Source organism: Lycium barbarum, chromosome 3, assembly GCF_019175385.1.
Source record: "Lycium barbarum isolate Lr01 chromosome 3, ASM1917538v2, whole genome shotgun sequence".
Lineage (NCBI taxonomy): Eukaryota > Viridiplantae > Streptophyta > Magnoliopsida > Solanales > Solanaceae > Lycium > Lycium barbarum.
Window position 1 is genome coordinate 130,232,125 of NC_083339.1, and position 20,472 is coordinate 130,252,596.

At 37.7% G+C, this 20,472-nt stretch overlaps 2 protein-coding genes across 2 annotated transcripts; both read left to right on the plus strand.

The window, feature by feature from the left end:
- Nucleotides 1-597: 597 nt before the first annotated feature.
- On the plus strand, nt 598-3,370 carry LOC132632513 (SWI/SNF complex component SNF12 homolog). Its single transcript, XM_060348473.1, has 2 exons — nt 598-2,381; nt 2,743-3,370. Exons 1-2 carry the CDS (start codon nt 883-885, stop codon nt 2,813-2,815), a joined length of 1,572 nt encoding a protein of 523 aa, XP_060204456.1. The 5' UTR covers nt 598-882; the 3' UTR covers nt 2,816-3,370.
- A 2,859-nt stretch (nt 3,371-6,229) lies between these two features.
- On the plus strand, nt 6,230-20,337 carry LOC132632514 (ribonuclease J). The gene is made up of 18 exons (XM_060348474.1): nt 6,230-6,639; nt 8,941-9,169; nt 9,516-9,639; nt 10,029-10,085; nt 10,834-11,025; nt 11,148-11,225; nt 12,213-12,395; nt 12,516-12,596; nt 13,577-13,642; nt 13,719-13,811; nt 14,948-15,073; nt 15,760-15,873; nt 17,167-17,262; nt 17,372-17,469; nt 17,548-17,999; nt 18,804-18,889; nt 18,966-19,244; nt 19,693-20,337. Exons 1-18 carry the CDS (start codon nt 6,537-6,539, stop codon nt 19,786-19,788), a joined length of 2,553 nt encoding a protein of 850 aa, XP_060204457.1. The 5' UTR covers nt 6,230-6,536; the 3' UTR covers nt 19,789-20,337.
- Nucleotides 20,338-20,472: the final 135 nt, after the last annotated feature.

Consider the following 20,472-nt stretch of genomic DNA (forward strand, 5'->3'; position numbering starts at 1 on the left):
GGTTGATTTGGTTCGGTGTGATATTTTTTTTAGTTAAAACCAAACCAATTTTGGTCGATTTATTTTTCCAATACCAAATCAAGTCAAATCAAATCACTAATCGAGTTTTTTTCTCGGTTTGACTCAGATTATCGGTTTAGTGCGGTTTATCGATTTTCTTTGTGTACCCCTCCTCTATTTATGAGCAGAAATTGTCATTTGGGACAACTGTTTAGTAAATGGTCCATTTTTAATTTCTCTTGCTGCTTATGAACTTTTTATACTATGAATCTTTTTGAGCAAACTGAAAATTGTATGAGGAAACAGTAGAATAAAGTCTAAAACTTTGTAAGTTATACAGATAGTAGACGATAGTCTAATTTTTTGCTTGGAACGTTGAGAAATATACGAGCAAACACTAGATCCGAGTATAACTCTGTCAGAAAGGATAACTTATAAGGAGCTATATTTGCGCAAATTTAAAAAATTAGGACAAATTATAAATGATGGCCTAAAAAAAACGGAATATTTGCATAAATCAGCCATTTATGAATACCTTTTTAAAACGAACTTATTTGGGTTTTTTTTCAAGAAAGGATTGGCAATACGTGTTCCCTTTGGGCCGTATTATGGGCCAAGAAACAAGTGCATTTAAGTGCTGGCGCAGTACTTGGGCCAACTCTATTGAACGATCACAGTTTATCACTCTCCCTCACCGGCGAACTTGCTACTTCCGTCTCTTTCTCCGGCCACTCCACCCGATCTCTTCCTTTTCCGGCATACTCCTTTTTCAGGTAAAATCCTTTTTGTGTTTCTATAATTGTTCAAAAGACCTCTCTATTGAAACTTGAAAAGAAACCCTAATTCTGGTTTGTAGCTTTTGTTAATTAGGAGTTTGCTACTATGAATAACAACAATCCAGTTAAGAACATCAGTTTAGCAAACTTAGTTTCTCAATCTATGCCCATAAACCACAATCAACCACCACCACCACATCACTTCTCTCAATCACCAGCACAACGTGGTTTACACCACCCTGGCCATTTTCAATTATCCGAATCACAAACCCAACGTTCTAATGCTCAATTCCAAAGCCAAGCTCAAGCCTTTAGCCATTACATCACTTCAGGTGTTAACACCAATGCTGGTGGTGTCTCATCAACCGCTAATTCTACACCCAACACAGCCTCTGGTGGTGGTAATAGAAAAGTGCTGCATCGACCGCCTTCTCGAACCGGTGGTTCATCTAGCCATGGTCAAGCTACTGCTTCACCTTTAAAGACCATAGAACTAACCCCGGCTGTGAGAAGGAAAAAGCGTAAAGTTTCTGATAAGCTTATACCTGATAAAGTGGCTATGGTGTTGCCCGAGTCAGAACTTTACTCTAATTTGCTTGAACTCGAGGCTCGTGTAGATGCTACTCTTTTTAGAAAGAAGATTGATATGTTGGAATCCCTTAAGAATTCTCCGCGTATCCAGAAAACCCTGAGAATTTATGTGTTCAATACTTTTGCTAATCAGACACCAGATAGTGTTGAGCCAGCTTCATGGTCTCTTAAGATTCTTGGGAGGATTTTGGGGGGTGGGCCGGATCCTTCTAGGTCGGAAATGGAGCAGAAATCGGCCGTTTCTTACCCAAAGTTTTCAGCTTTCTTCAAGAAAATTACTGTTTACTTGGATCAGAATCTATATCCTGATAACCATGTAATCTTGTGGGATAGTTCTCGATCACCAGCGCTTCATGAGGGTTATGAGATTAAGAGGAAAGGGGATAAGGAGTTTACTGCTATCATCAGGCTGGAAATGAATTATGTGCCTGAGAAATTTAAACTTTCACCAGCTTTGCAAGAGGTTCTTGGTATTGAGGTTGAGACACGAGCTAGAGTTTTAGCTGCTTTATGGTACTATGTAAAAATTAGGAAGCTACAGATATCTGATGACACCTCCTCGTTCACTTGTGATGCTCCTCTAAAGAAGGTTTTTGGAGAAGAAAAGCTGAAATTTGCCCAGGTTTCCCAAAAGATTACTCAACATTTAACTGCCCCTCAACCTATTCATTTGGAGCACAGGATTAAGCTATCTGGAAATAGCCCAGCTGGGAACACTTGTTATGATGTACTGGTTGATGTTCCCTTGACATTGCAGAAGGAAATGTCCTCTTTCTTATCTAGTTTAGAGAAGAACAAGGAAATTGATGCATATGATGAAACTATTTCCAACGCTATAAAGAAAATCCATGAACATCAAAGAAGGCGAGCTTTCTTTCTGGGATTTAGTCATTCGCCTGCCGATTTTATTAATGCGTTAGTTGCATCTCAAGCCAGGGATCTTAAGCTTGTTTCTGATGATTCCACCCGTGTTTCAGAAATGGAGAAACGTTCTGAATTCTACAATCAGCCTTGGTAAACTTCTTTCCTAACTATCCTAATTATTGATTATTTGGGCTTAAATTTTGTGGTGTTCACAATGCTGTATAACCACACTCTTTTTGTTCAATATTATGGTCACTATATCTTCTGAAAATAACATAAAATGTTATAATGTCACTTTGATTCTGTGAACATCTCTGATCTAACCCAGGAAAGATTTTCTAATCAAAATGCAGCCGGCTAAAACTTGATCTCCATTTGTCCACAACCATTATGATTTATGCTTTGGTTTGAACTTTGAAACTGTTTTGGTTGATCTGTCTAAGATAATCAACATTATGTGTACCTTACAAACTTTTCAGATCATCTAACCTACTTTCTGTGAACCTTACAGGACTGAAGATGCCGTCATTCACTACTTGAACCGCAAACAGGTTTCTGGTACTGACCATTCTGCAAGAAAATAGGGCTTGTCAGGCCATATTTTTTGGACAAAGGATGTCCTACATAAACTAGGGGATCTTATATAGCAGCATTCTAATAATCTGCTCAAGAGCATGCTTCTGCTGGTAGAAAGAGTGTATCGTATTTCAGTAGGTCTTGAATGTTAGGGATTTGTCAAATGCGCCCTAAGAAAAGGATAAAGAGGGAACTCCTGTGAGCAAATGGTTACTATCTGGCGCGTTGTAGTTATGTTGGAAATGTTTTGATTGTTAAGGGCTGGAGTAGAAATCAGAGCCACTGAGCAATTTGTAGTCAGCCATTCTTGACTTTATGATGTTTTATTAGATGTATGCTGGAATAGGAAATTACTCGTAACAACAGCTCACTACCAAGACAAGCTTTATAGGCGCGTAAATGCTTTGCTTTTGTAATCAGAAGTTCTTTTTGACTGAACCATCTAACTGATTGTAATAGGTAGAAACAGCTGATATCTACTTTATCCTTTCGACGGGTAGACAGACAATGGGTACTGTATATGATTAGAGCATATTTTAATAAAGAGGAAATTTCAGAGACCACTATAGTTTACTGCTAGCTAATTTACCAGGCGCAGCTGTGATTTCAATGTTTACAATTCATAGCAAATGTTTGGTTGCCAGCCGCCTGTATCGACTGTATTTATTTGTGCAACGAATGGAACTTGTGTCAACTGTATTAGTTCGTGCTACGGATAAAAACAACGAAAAAATCGGGATACAAACGACAAAAATCCATCCCATGCCTAAAAAATAATACATACATGGTGCAAATGAAGGTGAAATATAGAATTACAAGGATATGATGGAAAAATTCTCCTTTGGAATATAGAAATACATCCCAGGTCTAAAAAAGGTTTTCGATGCGGGAGAATTTCTCCTGCCCCAGCATGATAGAAGTGTCTCGGTCCGAATCTGATTTTCAAATCATATCAGCAGCGGCACTTTGGAGTTTAAAGGGTTCATGTTGAGCAAGACGAAGACGAAATATTTGGAGTGCAAGTTCCACGATGCTTCGGATGAGGCTGGCGTAGAAGTGAGGCTTGGTATGCAGGTCATTCAAAAGAAAGGAAATTTCAAATATCTAGGCTCTATTATCCAAGGGAATGGCGAGATTGATGATGACGTCGCACACCGTATTGGGGCAGGGTAGATGAAATGGAGCTAGCATCCGGAGTCTTGTGTGACAAGAAGGTGCCTCCAAAACTTAAAGGCAAGTTCTATAGAGTGGTGGTTAGACCAACTATGTTATATGGGGCGTAGTGTTAGCTAGTCAAGAACTGTTATGTTCAGAAGATTAAAGTTGTGGAAATGAGGATGTTGCGATGGATGTGCGGGCATACTAGGAGAGATAGGATTAAAATTGAAGATATCTGGGACAAAGTAGGAGTGACCTCGGTGGATGAAAAGATGTGGGAAATGAGGCTGAGATTGTTTGGTCATGTGCAAAGGAAATGCATGGATGCCCGGGTGCGGAGGAGTGAGTGGTTGGCTAGGGACGATTTTAGGAGAAGGAGGGTAGGCCAAAGAAGAATTGAGGAGAAGTTATTAGACAAGAACATAGCGAAGATACAGCTTACTGAGGACATGACCTTGGATAGGAAGCTATGGAGGTCACAGATTAGGGTAGAACGGTAAAGATAGCCGTGCGCCGCACTACTTAGTAGGCCGGTAGTGGGAGTCGTAGTATTATTTTCTTGACCTTTGACTTTCTGTTACGTCTTGTAATGCGATTAGTCCATTTGTATATCGACTGTAGTTACTGCCTTTTCTTAATGTATATCATGCTTTTTACTTTATGTATTTATTGCCTCTGTCTCATGCTTGCTTTATCATGGCTTTTTCGCTCTCATTATTTTCATTTTCAAATTGCTTTGATCTATTTGTCTGTATCTAACCTTTTTGACAAGTTTTCTCTTGAGCCGAAGGTCTTTCGGAAACAGCTTCTCTATCTTCCAAGGTAGAGGTAAGGTCTGTATACACTCTATCCTTTCCAGACTCCACATTGTAGGATTTCACCGGGTATGTTGTTACTAATATCAGCAGCGGCACGACGAAAGTTCTCTCCATCAATTGTGGATTTTGTGCATTTGATTTTCAGATCATATTAGCAGCACAATGGAAGTTCTTCCATCAATGGTGGATTTCCTAGATTTAATTTTCAAATCACATCAACAGCAGCACGATGGAAGTTCTTTCCATCAATGGTGGATCTCATATGAGATTCGATGATTTTGAGTTAGGGATGGTGATTCCGACTAGGTGAGGAAGATCGGTAGTGGTGGATTTCGGAGAAGACGCAAAGAGGGTATTTGCTACAAAATAAAATGTGTAGCTACTAATGGTAATTCCGTGAGAGTATACCTACGAATGTTAAATACAGTTAGATACACCATGTAATTCTTCCTTTAATAAATTGGCCTCAAAATGGGTTTGAGATACTTTTATCTTCGACATTCAATGCGGGTCGAAGAATCTGACTGGCGAGTTGGTTAAATGCTTTTAATGAAAATAGTGCCTTCATGTTTAATGAGTGACCTAACATTCAATGCGGGTCGAAGCGTCTTGACTGCCGTATTGTTTAACTGTTTTTAATGAAAATAGCAATTCATTATTCTTACCAACAGGCCCCACATTACATATTTCATAAAGGTGTTTGGCTGCCAGTGTTATAACTTAACATATATGGTGGTGTTGTAAAACTTACCCATATCAGGTGTTTGCACTAAACAACATTTGCTTACTATTGTCAAATAATTCATTAATGATTTAATGGAGTGAAATGCACGGTAATCAAACATAATTAAGTATAATAATTTACATGTAGACACACGTCCTACATTTATTTGTTTTACGAAACTTGTTGAAGGCAACTTCAATAATTTATATACTCCGTGCGCTGATATGTAACATTGTAGCTGAATCTAAATACACAAGCGGAGCCATGGTTTAAATTTTATGGATTCTAGGAGCCTGTTTGGATGGGCTTAAAATAAGCAACTCATAAGCTGAAAACAGCTTATAAGCTCAAAAAAATAAGTTGGGGTAGCTCAACTTATTTTTTTTGGCTTATAAGCTGCTTTAGATAAGCTAAGCCAAACGGGCCCAATTATTTTTTTGGGCTTATTTTAACACAAAATGGCTTATAAGCTGGCCAGCCAAACACTCAAAAAAGCTAAAAACAGCTTATAAGCCAATCCAAACGGGCTCTAAATCTTTGAATTATACTAAAACTATTGGATTTGGCCAAATCCAAACGGGCTCTAAATCTTTGAATTATACTAAAACTATTGGATTTGGCCAAACGCGTAGCTAGCTTTCTAGTCCCCCCCCCCCCGATCTTCAATTACTAACCAGTAGACAAACAATACTTATGCACTTCATCTTTCGTTTATCAAGTTCGTTCTCCACAATTGCGTTGTCACGTGCCTTACATCATCCCTTTGATCTTTTCCCCCCTGTAAGGGAATGCAAATATCAGAGGCCAAAACGATAAGAAAGATATTTTTACGGTCTCACATTCTTTCTTTCAGTTTTCCAGCAAACAAATATCCTTTTCCCCCCTTTATCTCTCTGCAAACGTAAACTCTCCATTTTCCGCTCTGTTGCAGAGCAATTAGCACTCTAATATAGCTTTTCTTTGTTAGCTAAGCATCCATTCATATACCTTCAATATAGTTGCTATTGTAGTTAAGGAGTATTTATTCACATGGCCGCTTTCAGCGCTATTTCACTGTGTCCGTACAAACTATGTCATCAGTTAAACCCTAGAAAGGGTTATATTTCTTGCTATACTACTTCTTCTACTATAGGTACATGACATTCTTATTTTGCCTTCGTTTTAATTGGTTTGGTTTTGAGTTGAAGTAATGAGAAATGTTAGAGTGAAGTCATATATTTTGAAAGAAATCTGTTCACTTTGGTAAAATATAATGTCAGTAACAACATAGGAAACGAATAATTTCCCCACTGGGTAAAACTACATCGGAAATGAAGTACTGGCAATTTAATTGCATAACTAGTTTTAGTGGGTAAATTGCTGCCTAATGGTCAAAAACACCTAAACTATCACTTTTTCTTGAGTTTCATATCTCAAATTTCCATGATTCGATTTACCTTCCTAAACTATCGCTCCTTTTGTATTAAAACACACCTCGATGCTGAGTTGGCATATTTGGCCAACTCAGCATGGCGGTGTGTCTTAATACAAAGGGAGTGAGTAGTTTAGGTAGGTAAAGGGAACAATGGATAGATGAGGTATGAAACTCGCGTAAAGGTGATAGTTTAGGTGTTGCTAGTTGCAGTTCTTATCATTTGAAATGGACTTATTCGTTTTTGTTTTCGTGAAATGGGACAATTTATCATTTTTCAACTTTCTAGCCTTCTCTGTAATGTTATCCTTGAGTTTCATAGTAAGCCCTCCAGTCATTTACAACTATAGTTGGATTTGTTGTTAAAGTCAGTCAATGTTATGATTATGAATACATGATACACTCAAATTACACCTATTAGTGGCGTAAGCGGACGTTGTCAAATATAGTAACCCAAACAAGGTTGGGGTCGAATCACACAGGGAATATGGAGAGAAAAAGATACTAATTATCTATGTAACTAATCTCTAGAAACTTTAATTTTATTCTGAATAGTGTAGAGGAGAGGATTGGTTTGTAGTTGCTATTTTGAAGTGGTTGGAATTTGTTTGGATTAAAAGAACCAAAGTTGTGTCCCCGCTGTGATTAGATGTTATGCTATGGGTATCAATATGATATATTTCTAATGGGTCGGGGTTTTATATGCACTTAATCTCTAATGCACTTCCTAATATTTTCCAATAGTTAGAAAGTATTTCTTTTAATAATTTTCCCAAATGTAGAAAAGTTGCGAGTAAGACCGATTAAATATGCCAAGTAGAACTCATCTTATCCCTAAGTGAGTTCATTAAACGTGGGTTAGCACCCCGAGTCCTTGTTATATTATTTCAACTCACACCCTTGTTCATCTTTTCAAATAAACTAGGGTTTGTGCATAAGCAAGTGTTTGCAACCACTAACTAACAATGAATATGAGAAATAATAAAGCACATCACAACCCATTATATATATATATATACAATATTAGACACCCATTACATAACACCCATCATTTGGGTTCACAACTTTGATTAAAGAAATTACTCACACATAATGGTCTCAAAAGTATTAAGCAATAAATGAGACATAAAGCTTACAAAGAGTGATAAAGATGATGGAAAATGGAATCTTATTGTCTTCACTAAGCTCCAAAAGTGGATTAATCAATGCTCACCCACCAATGGAACTTTGTTCACATGCACAATAAAATCTGGCTGCCAAAAATAATCTAAAATGTTCTTTAAATAGACTCCATAAATGCACAGCAGCGACTGACAAAATTGTCCCTGATAGCAAGATTGATGGACCGTCGATCGTTCGACGATCCGTCGATTCCTCCGTCCTTTATATCTTCAGCGATTTGATCCATTTGACGGTGCCGTCGACCAGTTCGGCGCTCCGTCAAGTATTCCGTCTTTCTCTCTTCTTGTTGACAGACCTTGATTGACGACACAAACGATGAAGCGTCGATCAATTCGACGCTTTGTCGATGGCTCCGTCCTTTGTCATCTTCAACTAAGGCCATCATTGGAAAATCGAACTTATCGACGCTTCAAAGGACGGTCCGTCGGCTGATCGACAGGACGCCGATTCTTCATTTCTGGCCAATTTTCCTTTGTTCTTTGTTTTTGCTTTTGGGCCATTGTTTTCCTAAAACACAACAAAAACATATTAACAAGAACCAGACTTACTTGAAAACAACCAAAATTCATAGTAAAAAAGCATCGAATGTGCCACAAATCTGCGGCACATCAATACACTTACAAACATATATTGTAGCTCTAATTGCATTACCTTTGAGTAAACTATATGCTTACGTGTATCTAAGAGGCAGATATAGATACACTATGACCAGTATTAATATAAATGGGTTTAGATTGTCTTACTTCTTACATCCCTCCGCTTCTTGAAGCTGCTGTTAAGCAGAACTTCGTTGAAAGTTGTTTATTCTATTTATTGCTGAAAGTTATAGTGTTATTTCAGGTGTCCGTGGGTCAAAAGGTCCTCGTAAAAGACCGCCAAAAATGGAGGGTACTGGAAGAAGCCTCGACGATTCTGTCCAACGAAAGATGGAACAATTCCATGAAGGGTCTGATGGCCCACCTTTACGTGTTCTTCCTATTGGCGGTCTGGGAGAAATTGGGATGAATTGCATGCTTGTTGGAAATTATGATCGTTATATTCTTATTGATGCTGGAATAATGTTCCCAGGGTAGGTGTTACAAAGCGGTCTTTCGTGCAACTTTTTAACTATCTATTAAGATATCGCTGTGCAGAAAATTTTGCGCAATCTCCCTTTGATGAATCTTTTTGATTACTCTTTCTGTTTTAGTCATTAATCTAATGGTGGAGGTTCAAGGGACCTGTCATAATTTCCTACTGAAAGCTACTCTAAACTTTTATGTATAAGTTAAAAGTTCCTAGGGGGAATGATGAGCTGTTAAAAGAATTTCTTTCCTTAAATATTACTAGCTATGTTCGGCTTTGAAATTTTAGTTAACTTGTCTGTATTTCTTTGTCATGGACTGACTGGGGATCTTATTGGACGCCCTATCCAGCTATGACGAGCCTGGTGTCCAGAAGATTATTCCTGACACAACATTCATTAAGAAATGGAGCCACAAAATTGAAGCAGTTATAATAACCCATGGACATGAAGACCACATTGGTGCGCTGCCATGGGTAAAGTTTTTATTCTAATCTATTCATAGTGTTATGTGCACTGATAGACATATAGCATATTAGGTTCAGGGACAATGTACTCACACATTGGATCTAAGTTAAAGAATCATACTTCCAAATTTTCTAAGCAACTAGTCTATGTCATACAGAACTTATCCTTCTGTTAGAGGTCGTGTCTCTAAGGTTCTTTCTTTGATAGGTTTAGTAAGAATTTTCTCATCTTTATTATCCCATGTCCCTTTATGGATTGTCTCCCCTTTGTTGGTATTAGCCTTTTCTGATGCATGGAATATGTTTCTTGGTGTTCCAGTTCCTCTTGTTTAATATCCAAATATACTTGTATGTATTTTTCACAGTTTATATTGCCTTGACATTTTTTATCCTAACAGGTAATTCCTGCTCTGGACTCTCATACACCGATTTTTGCATCGTCGTTCACAATGGAGGTTTGTTAAGATCCTATAAGTTCCTTGGCTGCTTTTGATTATATTGTAATCCTGTGTCCACAAGGATATGTGGTATTTTAAAGCCTAAAGCCATAAAAACCTAAATCTGCCTTCTATCTCAAAAGAAGAAAAGGAGAAGATCTCAAATCAAAGTGGAACCTTTTTCCTTGAGAAATAGTTGAAAGCATACTAAAACTGTTTATCCTTGAGATCCAGTAACAGAACAAAGTTTTTTGTCTTCTTTCTCTTACGGTCCTACCAAGCAAAGGAAAATCTGAAATTACTTGATTTTTCGTCTCGTCAGTCTTTCATTCATCTGTCTTTTAATTTTAATCTTCATCAAATTGAAAAAGCGAGACTTCCTTCTCATCTATTCTATTTGTTATCCTTGGTATCTCTCTCTCTACCTTTGTCTCTGTTTCTTCCTTCTTCAGCCTTCTGATCTCCATTTGGAAATTTTCTTTTTGTTCTTTTCATTTTCTCCTTTCTATAAGTGCTTGGATGCCTTTCTTATTGTTGTTATTAATGAACAAGGTCAAGTGGTTGGTATACTATCTCATTGGCTGCAAGGCTAATTTAATTTTGTTGGAGCATGATCCAAAACCCATGTAGGACATGAATTGAGACATCAATACCTACTATTGCATACTTATTGATTACAGCATCATTTTCCTTTTGCTGTAGGCTTTTCAACGGTGTTACATGTCGATATCTGTTGAACTAAGTATCTCTATTGTTTTGTAAGCAGCTAATTAAGAAGCGATTGAAGGAGTTTGGGATATTTGTTCCTTCTAGGCTTAAGGTATTTAAAACAAGAAGGAAATTTACGGCTGGGCCCTTTGAGGTAGAACCTATAACGGTCACCCATTCTATTCCAGATTGTAGTGGAATAGTATTACGTTGTTCTGATGGTACCATCCTCCATACAGGTGACTGGAAGGTATTGCATTGTGTCCCTCTTATAAGTCTTCCATTCTGTTTAGGTTTATGATCTGTATTTTAGCATGTGAGTGTTCTTTTCTGATTGGTAGCATTATGAGTCTTTTATTCTGTATTTGACAGATAGATGAGTCACCACTTGATGGGAAGGTTTTTGACCGTGAGGCCCTTGAGGAACTCTCAAAAGAAGGTGTTACTTTGGTATGGATAGTATCTTATTGTGGAATTTACCTTTTTCAATTAGACGTATTACTTTAGAATGATATTGAAATAAGGTGTGAAGTTATATATAATGAGGGGCTTGAAGAGTGCATGGTCGGCAAGAAATGAATTACTATTAATGTTCTCTAGCAGTAAACTGTAGCTGCTATTCAGTTAGATAAAGTACATCCTTAGATACATCTTCTGTGAACTCCTTTCTTTTTCCTTTTAATATTCAGCTGTATGTACCACTATCATGAAATTGTGTGTTATTTTTGGATGATTTTAGGTTCTTTAATTGAGTGTATACATGCATATCTATGATGTATATTCTCCCACTGTGTTCTCCTCCCCCCTTCTCGCATTGCCTTGAGCTCAGTCTCTCCCTTTTACATGCATATTTTCTTAAAAGTGTTGAAAAATCCTCTTGAATTAGATTAACACTACAATTTCGTCATTGTAATTTTTCTGTGCTATGAATAGTATCTTATGTCGGAAAAAAATGTCTTTTTATTTTATTTTGATATATTTACTTTGAACATGTGATGCATATAGCACTCCATGTTCGCTTGATTGTACCAGTTCGTTGCTCCATAATTGGAAGTTATCTCAGCGCCTGCCTCAAATATAGTGTTACTTTCACCCCTTATTACATTCTTGAGCTGCGATCTTCTCTCACGTCTCTCATGCATTATTTGTTATGTCTTTCTTTTCTATGATAATATTCAAGTTTATAGAATCTCTTGTTCTCAAGTTTGCGTACATGTACGCATATGTTGCATACGGTGTTGATTTTTTTTCCCAGAGACGGGCTGATATCCTATTTATCTTAATCCTATATCCCTATTTGCTTTATGTGTATGCACCTCTATTTCTTTTTTTCATCATTCTAAAAAGTTTAACTGCATGGCCAGAAAAAACATGGAAGATATGTTGATCATTGAAGCAAACCTAAAATAAATTATTGTTGGGTGTATTCCTTTTCAGATGATGAGTGATTCAACAAATGTCCTTTCCCCTGGAAGGACACTCAGTGAAACTGTAGTTGCAGATTCGTTGCTGAGGCACATTTCGGCTGCAAAAGGAAGGGTTATCACTACTCAGTTTGCATCAAATATTCATCGTCTTGGCAGTGTGAAAGCTGCAGCTGACTTGACTGGCAGAAAGCTGGTAAACTTCTCTCATCTCTGTTATTCAAATCTTTTCCATGTGTTCTCATGATATTTTAGTGTTGTTTAGACTATCGTTTTCTGTTTTCCAGATTCAGATTATAACATGATTGTTTAATAGGTATTTGTTGGCATGTCCTTGAGGACATATCTTGACGCTGCATGGAAAGATGGGAAAGCACCAATCGACCCATCAACGCTGGTAATGGCCTAAATTGTCAAGGTCTCTTTTGACTGGAGGACTTACTTTATCTGCTTCCAAAGAACCTGATATGCCAATTGACATGTACAATTGTGCAAGACTGTTAAGCTTACAAGTCTCGACTTACATATTTTTCTATACCATAGTTGTAGTTTTAACCATTATATAAAATATTAATGGTAGAGTGCTTTGTAAGATCGTTACAAGATAAGGTGAGGATTATATAATTTAGTTTTTTTCCGATCGTATTAAGACGAGATATTTGGAATTCATCCCGATACTTGTTATGCGGTGAAATTAACTTTGGTTCCATCATCACCCCTGCATTATATTCGTTGACATCATATTCGAAGGACACTTTGGCAATCTGAAGTCCTTAAGAGGTAGTTCTAATGCAGGAATCACCTCATCAATGGCGTTGCTTAATAGATTGTATGCGGTTTGTGATTACGCCAGATTTTTATTACAATACACCAAAAGTGCAAACAAATGGCCATAACATGGTATTCGGTCCATGATAAACTGACATGACTGTTTAGCCATGTACTGAAGACCCCTGATGGAAAACACGTTGTTGAGGTTTTTTGTTTCTTTTCTGATCTTCTGACCTAGGGTGTGGTTGGGGAAGGGGATAAGAAGGGGGAGGTGGAGTTTCCTTCCTTTCCCTGTCATACAACATTAAATTTTGTCTTCTATTTGGATCTGCTACTCTGTTGAAGTTGAAGAATCCAGATCACATGTCTTGATCAATTAGAATCTGAGGATAGAGGGAGGGGAACACCTTGAGCATTTATCTAGTGAGAATTATGATTCAGTTTTTTGTATGATATCATTGTGTAATCTGTGTAATGCATCTAGTCATATACAGAAGGGATATTTTCAATATGTAACCATGCCTATTTTCTTTAATTTTTTCCTTATAAATCTACTCTTCATATTCTAATTTCTTCCCCACTCATAAGTAAACACATCTAATTCAGGTAAAGGTGGAAGATATTGATGCTTATGCCCCAAAAGATTTGCTGATTGTGACAACAGGTTCTCAAGTAAGTATTGTTGATGTGTCTGCTAGCTTTGGAAGCTTCACTTACACAATATGTAACCTACTCTCTGTCGTGTCAGGCAGAACCACGTGCTGCATTGAATCTTGCGTCATATGGAAGTAGTCATTCCCTCAAATTAAACAAAGAAGATCTAGTTTTATATTCAGCCAAGGTACCGTATTGTAGAACTCAAGGCAATGTGAATTTTTCATTCATGACAAATTCATTCTCAGGAGTCCTATTCTCAGCAGTTGTATCTGATCAATTAAGATCACCCGTGTCTTGACTTTGGCATAATAGCTTTAATCTTTGACTCTGACTCCAATGAGAGACTGTTTGATGAATGCATGCCCACCTGGAGAATTTTATTTCCTTGCAGTTGATGTACTAATAGTTGGGAAATTTTAGTCTTGGTGTTTGTAGCTTCTCCCCAGACTTCTGCCATTTTATGCTTCCTGTCACTATCTTAGCCATGTTTTAGTTTAAAAAGTTTATATGCTTTATTTTAATCGAGCTTATTTGCTCTACAACATCTCTGCCATATGAAAGGAGGTGGTTTTGTTGATTAGTAGCTTTGCAAAGAGAATCTACTTTAAATGACGTGAACTGTAAATTTCCCACTTTGTGACTGAGTAGTATCATGCTGCTGAGTTTCCTTCCAATACCAGACAAAATAGGGGGGGGGGGGGGGGGGGGAAGGGGCAGCCTGGTGCACTAAAGCTCCCTCTATACGCGGGGAAGGGCTGGACCACAAGGGTTTTTTGTACGCAGCCTTACCTTGCATTTCTGCAAGAGGCTGTTTCCATGACTCGAACCCGTGACCTTCTGGTCACATGGCAGCAACTTTACTAGTTACGCCAAGGCTCCCCTTCAAACAAAATAGGAAAAGTGAAATAAATTTAAGGAAGAGATGCAAAATAAGGTCCTACTGGGGATAAATTTCTAGAGGAGGAGGATTGGCAGCAAATGCAGTCTTGATTTGTATTCTTGACTGTTTCCTTTGCTTGCATGATGAACAACTTAGGATAATCTTTATTTGGTAACTGTGAATATCTTTTTTTCTTTAATTTCTCTTTCCTGTTTATATGATGAATACCTAGGAACGTATCTTCTCGAATATTTTTTGGATCAGGTAAAGTAAAAAGAACATGTCTTCTTGATTTCGTTAATGCTTTTAGGTTCTTTTGAAACTATTCAAGAGAAAGATTCCCTGAGGTGTTATTTGGAAGTCTTAAGTTTGCAGAAAGATAATTGATAATGTTGGACTGCCATAATCAGCTATGCAATATATATATATTTTTTTGGTAGGTGATTCCTGGTAATGATACCCGGGTGATTCAAATGTTGAACCGGATATCAGATATAGGATCAACTATAGTGATGGGAAAGAATGAGCTGCTGCATACATCCGGCCATGCTCATCGTGAAGAGCTGGTAAAGTCTTCTTTTAAGCGAACACTTAATACTTTAGGAAGTAAGGCTTCCTTTTTTTCTGTTTTTTTTTTTTTTTTTTTTATTTGGGGGGGGGGGGGGGGGGGAGGGTGTTGGGTTGTGTGTAAATCTCAATGATGACCTCTCGAGTCCCATGACTTTATCTTGAGTTATTCCTTTACTGGTAGAAGTAGTATACCTGCTTCATTGACTTTCCTCTCGTTCACTAACTTAACAGCATTTTAAGTATCATTCTTGCTTCCATCTTATAGAAGCAAAACGAAAAGTTGGTTATAAGATGATGTGCATTTCTTTTTATCATATTTTGACAAGAAAATGAAGAAGGTACTTGCTGTAATTAGAAAAGGGAAAATTTGAGAGGCGGGCAAGAGAATCGCACTGCGAGCACTTTTTAAAGCTGGCTAAACCTTTTATGTTCTACATAAGAAAGAAGAAGAAGGGCAGAAGGAATGCGGTTTTCAGTTTTATGTATCTTTTTGCTTTAGAAAAACAAAGAAGGGGAGAAGAAAGCGTGTCAAATTTCAAGAATTCCAGTTTCTCAGATTATATCACGGAGCATTACACAGTTCTGATTCTGTTCTGTTTTACCAATTTTCTTATCACTTTTTTACAATCTCATGCTCAATGTTCTAAGCTACAATATTTATGATGGATTTCCTGTTCTGAAGGAAGAAGTGTTAAGGATTGTGAAGCCACAACATTTTCTTCCTGTCCATGGCGAGCTCTTATTCCTTAAAGAGCATGAATTATTGGGGAAATCAACTGGAATTCGGCATACAACTGTAAGTAGTATGGTTTTGGTTCGATGTTTGATTAGTAATGCTTGTTCCTTCCAGTACCTTCAAATTGTATAGACCTGTAGCCATTGGATTTAAGTTGTGTTGCGGGATAAAAATAATTTATCCATAATGGTATTCTTGTTATTTTAGGAAACTGTATCATGATGGAAGCATGTCTTTTTTGGGAGTTTATTTGAGGTGTATGCTCCAGTGGATATCTCAAGATTTACATTTCTCCTATTTTCTCAAAATATAATGAATTGATGAAGTCAACCAGTTCGCTTTGTTTCCATGTGCCCATTGTGCTGATACTTGACTCTTTATGCTTCTTTTGTTTAAATTTGCTACTTCAGTTCAGCCATAATTATAGAAGCTCGATTAAGATTTTCTAAATTCCCACATTCCTCCCCAATAATCCAACATTCAGGTTATGTCTTTCTGTGGCACTTAGATAACATGTGAGCTTCTGGAGGTCGATCCCAATCATGGATGATAAACAAGTGTTGTATCTTTATTCTAGAGGTCGACCTAGACCTTGCATTGTGTTGCACTGTGTCCTCTCTTATCTTTGCGAGCAGGAGCTGGGCAATAAGCTTGCGAGGACAATGCAAGTTGAAAGTCCACCTATAATTCCATTTAGTGCCTTTCATCTCTGGCTAGAACAGATGGCTGGGTCAGATGTTGATATCTCACTGGTTTAAGCTCAGAATGTGGCAGATAGTCCTCTTTGAAATGTATTTTCGTATTTTTAAGATTCTGTATACGTCACCTCCCAGGCCCGCTATTTTTATCAAAGGTAGATATAGCGTTTGAGGAAAGTGTGTCTCAGTATCCAATATGTTACATACAATTCTTTTTTCAAGATTTAGCTAAGAGCTGTTCCAACAGTTCTCGTTGATTCTCTGCGCCATTACCTTTTCTGTGACCAATGGTCCTAATGTCTGAAGATTCTAATTAAAGGATCAACTATTTAGACTGATTTTCTATTTGCCCGTATGGATCTAAGCTGAACAACCAATCGCTGCTTTTATTATGCATATTTCAGTTTCTAGCTCCCTCCCTTCGGTTGCAAGAAGTGCAAGCCTATTTATTTTGATGATTTGTCAAAAATTATATGATTATATAGACTTGAAGAAAAATAAAGGGGATGAAAGGCTCCAAGCATTGGAAATGATCTGCAGTGAGAGAATGATTCAGTTGAATCGCTTGAATTATAAGCATTGTTGTTAAGCCTTCTCAGTTCATTCTCGATGCTGATTTAAAGTGACCTCTGTTATTGTAACTGTGTTTGAATAGGTTATCAAGAATGGAGAGATGCTTGGAATCTCTCATTTGAGGAACAGAAAAGTTCTATCCAATGGTTACATTTCCCTAGGGAAGCAAAATTTGCAGGTTTCTCACTCTGTCATTGTGTAAACAAAGACTGCAGTCTTTCATCTTGTTTTCTAGTTTAAGCTGATCTGTGCAGACGTGACACTCATCTAATAATTTGTTTTTGCAGTTGATGTATAGTGATGGCGACAAGGCATTTGGTACAGCCGCTGAACTTTGTATTGATGAGAGACTAAGAATTGCTTCCGATGGTATTATAGTGATCAGGTAATTTTCTTAAGCTTGTGATGCATCACTTATTTTTCCACTTTGTGATCTGATTGTTGTAAGATATTTGTAATGCAGTATGGAAATATTACGTCCTCAATCCACGGATGGTATGACAGAGAAAGCTTTGAAAGGAAAAATAAGAATCACCACACGGTGCTTGTGGCTTGACAAAGGGAAACTTCTGGATGCGCTCCATAAAGCTGCACATGCTGCACTGGCAAGCTGTCCATTGAATTGCCCATTGTCGCACATGGAAAGAACTGTGTCTGAAGTTCTTAGGAAAATGGTCAGGAAATACAGTAGTAAAAGACCTGAGGTTATTGCCGTTGCCTTTGAAAATCCTGCAGGAGTCCTGGCTGATGAAATCAATGGAAAACTTTCTGGAAAATCACATATAGGTTTTGGAATTTCGGCACTGAAAAATGTGTTGGATGAAGATCAGAAAAGAAGACAGGCAAGTGGGGCACGTGCAGAAGGCGGCAATGGCCACGGCTATCCGATTGATGATGCAGCCGAGCAATTGAAAGGTTTTGTTCCTCTCATGCTTCTTTACAATGAAATAATTTTTCTCAGTAATTCTTTCCAATGCATTCCATGGTTTTCTAATCTTATAATATGCTAGGCAGAGTAATCATCTTCGGGTTGGTATGCTAGTGATGCTCTTAAAGTAATTGCTAATGGACCAATAAGCCTAGGGGTACGGTGGTGGGGTTGGCCATTCATGTTTGTATATATGAATTTATGTAGAACAAGAACATCACTTACACTGAATCTACATGTTGGCGGTCACTCACATATGTACTGCAATTACGCATTTAACTAACAATAGTTTGTTGTGTTACAATTTGGTTAACATTTGTCATGTTCATAACAAGTACTGAAAGGGGTTGCTCCAATATTTAGAAGCCCTTTAGTGGGTGAAAAGTAAGAGATTTGGTTCTACCCCTCACATGTTATGCTAATTTGATTTTTGCTCTTCAGAGATTCCCACCTCCCTGAAAACACCTGATTTCTTGATTCCTGCTCTTTACAATGGAATTCTCAGGGCATGTATACACTATAGCCCCTAGCCCCCCAGAAGAAGGACAATGGAATTCACACACGTTCTCTATTTGTCTAAAGGGCATGCAATTCCTGGCTAAGAGTATGCAAGTGTGCTTGTGCATCATGAAATTACTATCTTCTATTTTTCCTTCTGGACAAGACAATTTCATTAGTCGGAGGATAGATATTACATCGGAAGTTGCTTGTTGATATTCATCTTCTGATATGATTAGATCCAATACATGATTAAACTTTGCTGTCATTTCTTCCCTAACTGTTATGTGCAGGTGATGATATGGATATTGAGAGACTTACGCACGACGGAGCACCCATTTCAAGCTCAAACTCGCTGGATGAATATTCTGCCACTCAGGTATTATTATATGACTTTTGTATCATCATCACTACTTGGTCAGTTAAAAAAAGGTAATTTTGGTGCTTCAACACAGGAGGAATCAGAATCGTCCAGAAAAGAAAGCATTCAAATTGATTCTGGCTTTCCACAATCTATGATGAAATCTTCCAAGCCTTTGAAGAGAAACCGATGGAAACATGAGGAAATAAAGAAATTAATTAAATTGCGCGGGGAACTTCACAGCAGGTTCCAAGTTGTTCGGGGACGAATGGCACTTTGGGAAGAGATATCTTCAAATTTACTATCTATTGGAGTCAATCGAAGTCCTGGACAGTGTAAATCTCTCTGGGCTTCTCTGGTTCAAAAGTATGAGGTAGAGTGTTTCTTTTTCTTGTTTCCTCATTGAGCGCATGTACTTTGGTTGTGCTGATTAGCATGCTCAAACTTTATTGAAAGAAACTATCTTTCACAATAGAACCGTAAACCTTGCATTTTGACTATCCTTTTCAGAACATTTTTTTCCTGAAGGATATCACATTATTTCTGTTTGAGAACATTGAAATGAAAACAGGGCTAGGTACCCCTTTGTTATGGTGTGTTGTGATCTCTCAAGGGAAAAAAGAGAGAAACAAGATTATATCGATTTCTTGAATTGTAGATAGATGGAGACTGCTAAAACAAAACAAGACACACAGAAAATATTTTGTATATTTTCTTTTAGTTGAAGATTCGCCTTTCACCTGCATCCTGTTGAAATTCTTGTGCAAACATTTTCTGTTTGGAAAGCTACTTTTTAACAACGTTTTGGCATTCTATAACAGGAAAACAAGAGTGACAAGAAAAGCCAGGAAAAGTGGCCTTACTTTGAGGAGATGAGTAAAATCTTGTCTGATTTGGAGGCAACGGCCCAGAAATGATCGCATATGTGTACTTAAGGGTAGTGTTTGTTGAGGCACTTCTTCATTGGCGGGATATGGAACTTTGGATCCTGAGATTTATCCAAAAATACTAACGCGCCCTTACATAAAAGAATCTGGATCAAGACTTCATCATTTGTCCTGGTCGATAAGCTGTTGCACAAGCTCTTCATATGAAGCCAAGCCAGGGAAGTGGGTGATTTATTAGGGGCCCCTTATAAGCTGGGGAATGACTGGGAAATTCTGCAATGTCTTTTAGTGATTTTAGGGGTTGGAAGGTTTGTCATGCTGGTAATATTTTTGGAGTGGTTACAGTTGGAAGTGGTTCTAAAGTTGGCGAGATTTTGATGGTAAGAGTCGGCATACGATTGATTTTGGGTATACTTGTAGGGTAGTAGACGCTGTTGATTATGTATTGCATGTTGTACCAACTATATCATTGAATGTCTTGAAGATGGGATGTAGGAATATTGCTTTATCAAGGAAAAGGTAAAAGGGCGATAATTTGTAGAACAATTGCTCCAAATTAATTAATTCTTGGTACAGTAACATGTAGTCTCACTCATAAGGTTTCTTTGCATTAGACAGTTCCACTTTTTCTTCCTAGCTCCATCAATAATCATTCATATAGAGCCTTTAAATTCGAAGTTATGACATGTCCAAACATGCCCAGTAGAAGAGAGC

What these genes read in the sequence shown, in the direction of transcription:
- LOC132632513 (XM_060348473.1), top strand. Translation starts at nt 883, where the DNA reads ATGAATAACAACAATCCAGTTAAGAACATCAGTTTAGCAAACTTAGTT. An exon ending in GAATTCTACAATCAGCCTTG is followed by an intron (nt 2,382 to 2,742) that starts GTAAACTTCTTT and finishes TGAACCTTACAG; the next exon opens with GACTGAAGATGCCGTCATTC.
- LOC132632514 (XM_060348474.1), top strand. Translation starts at nt 6,537, where the DNA reads ATGGCCGCTTTCAGCGCTATTTCACTGTGTCCGTACAAACTATGTCAT. An exon ending in TTGTGACAACAGGTTCTCAA is followed by an intron (nt 13,643 to 13,718) that starts GTAAGTATTGTT and finishes CTGTCGTGTCAG; the next exon opens with GCAGAACCACGTGCTGCATT. An exon ending in ATGAATATTCTGCCACTCAG is followed by an intron (nt 18,890 to 18,965) that starts GTATTATTATAT and finishes GCTTCAACACAG; the next exon opens with GAGGAATCAGAATCGTCCAG.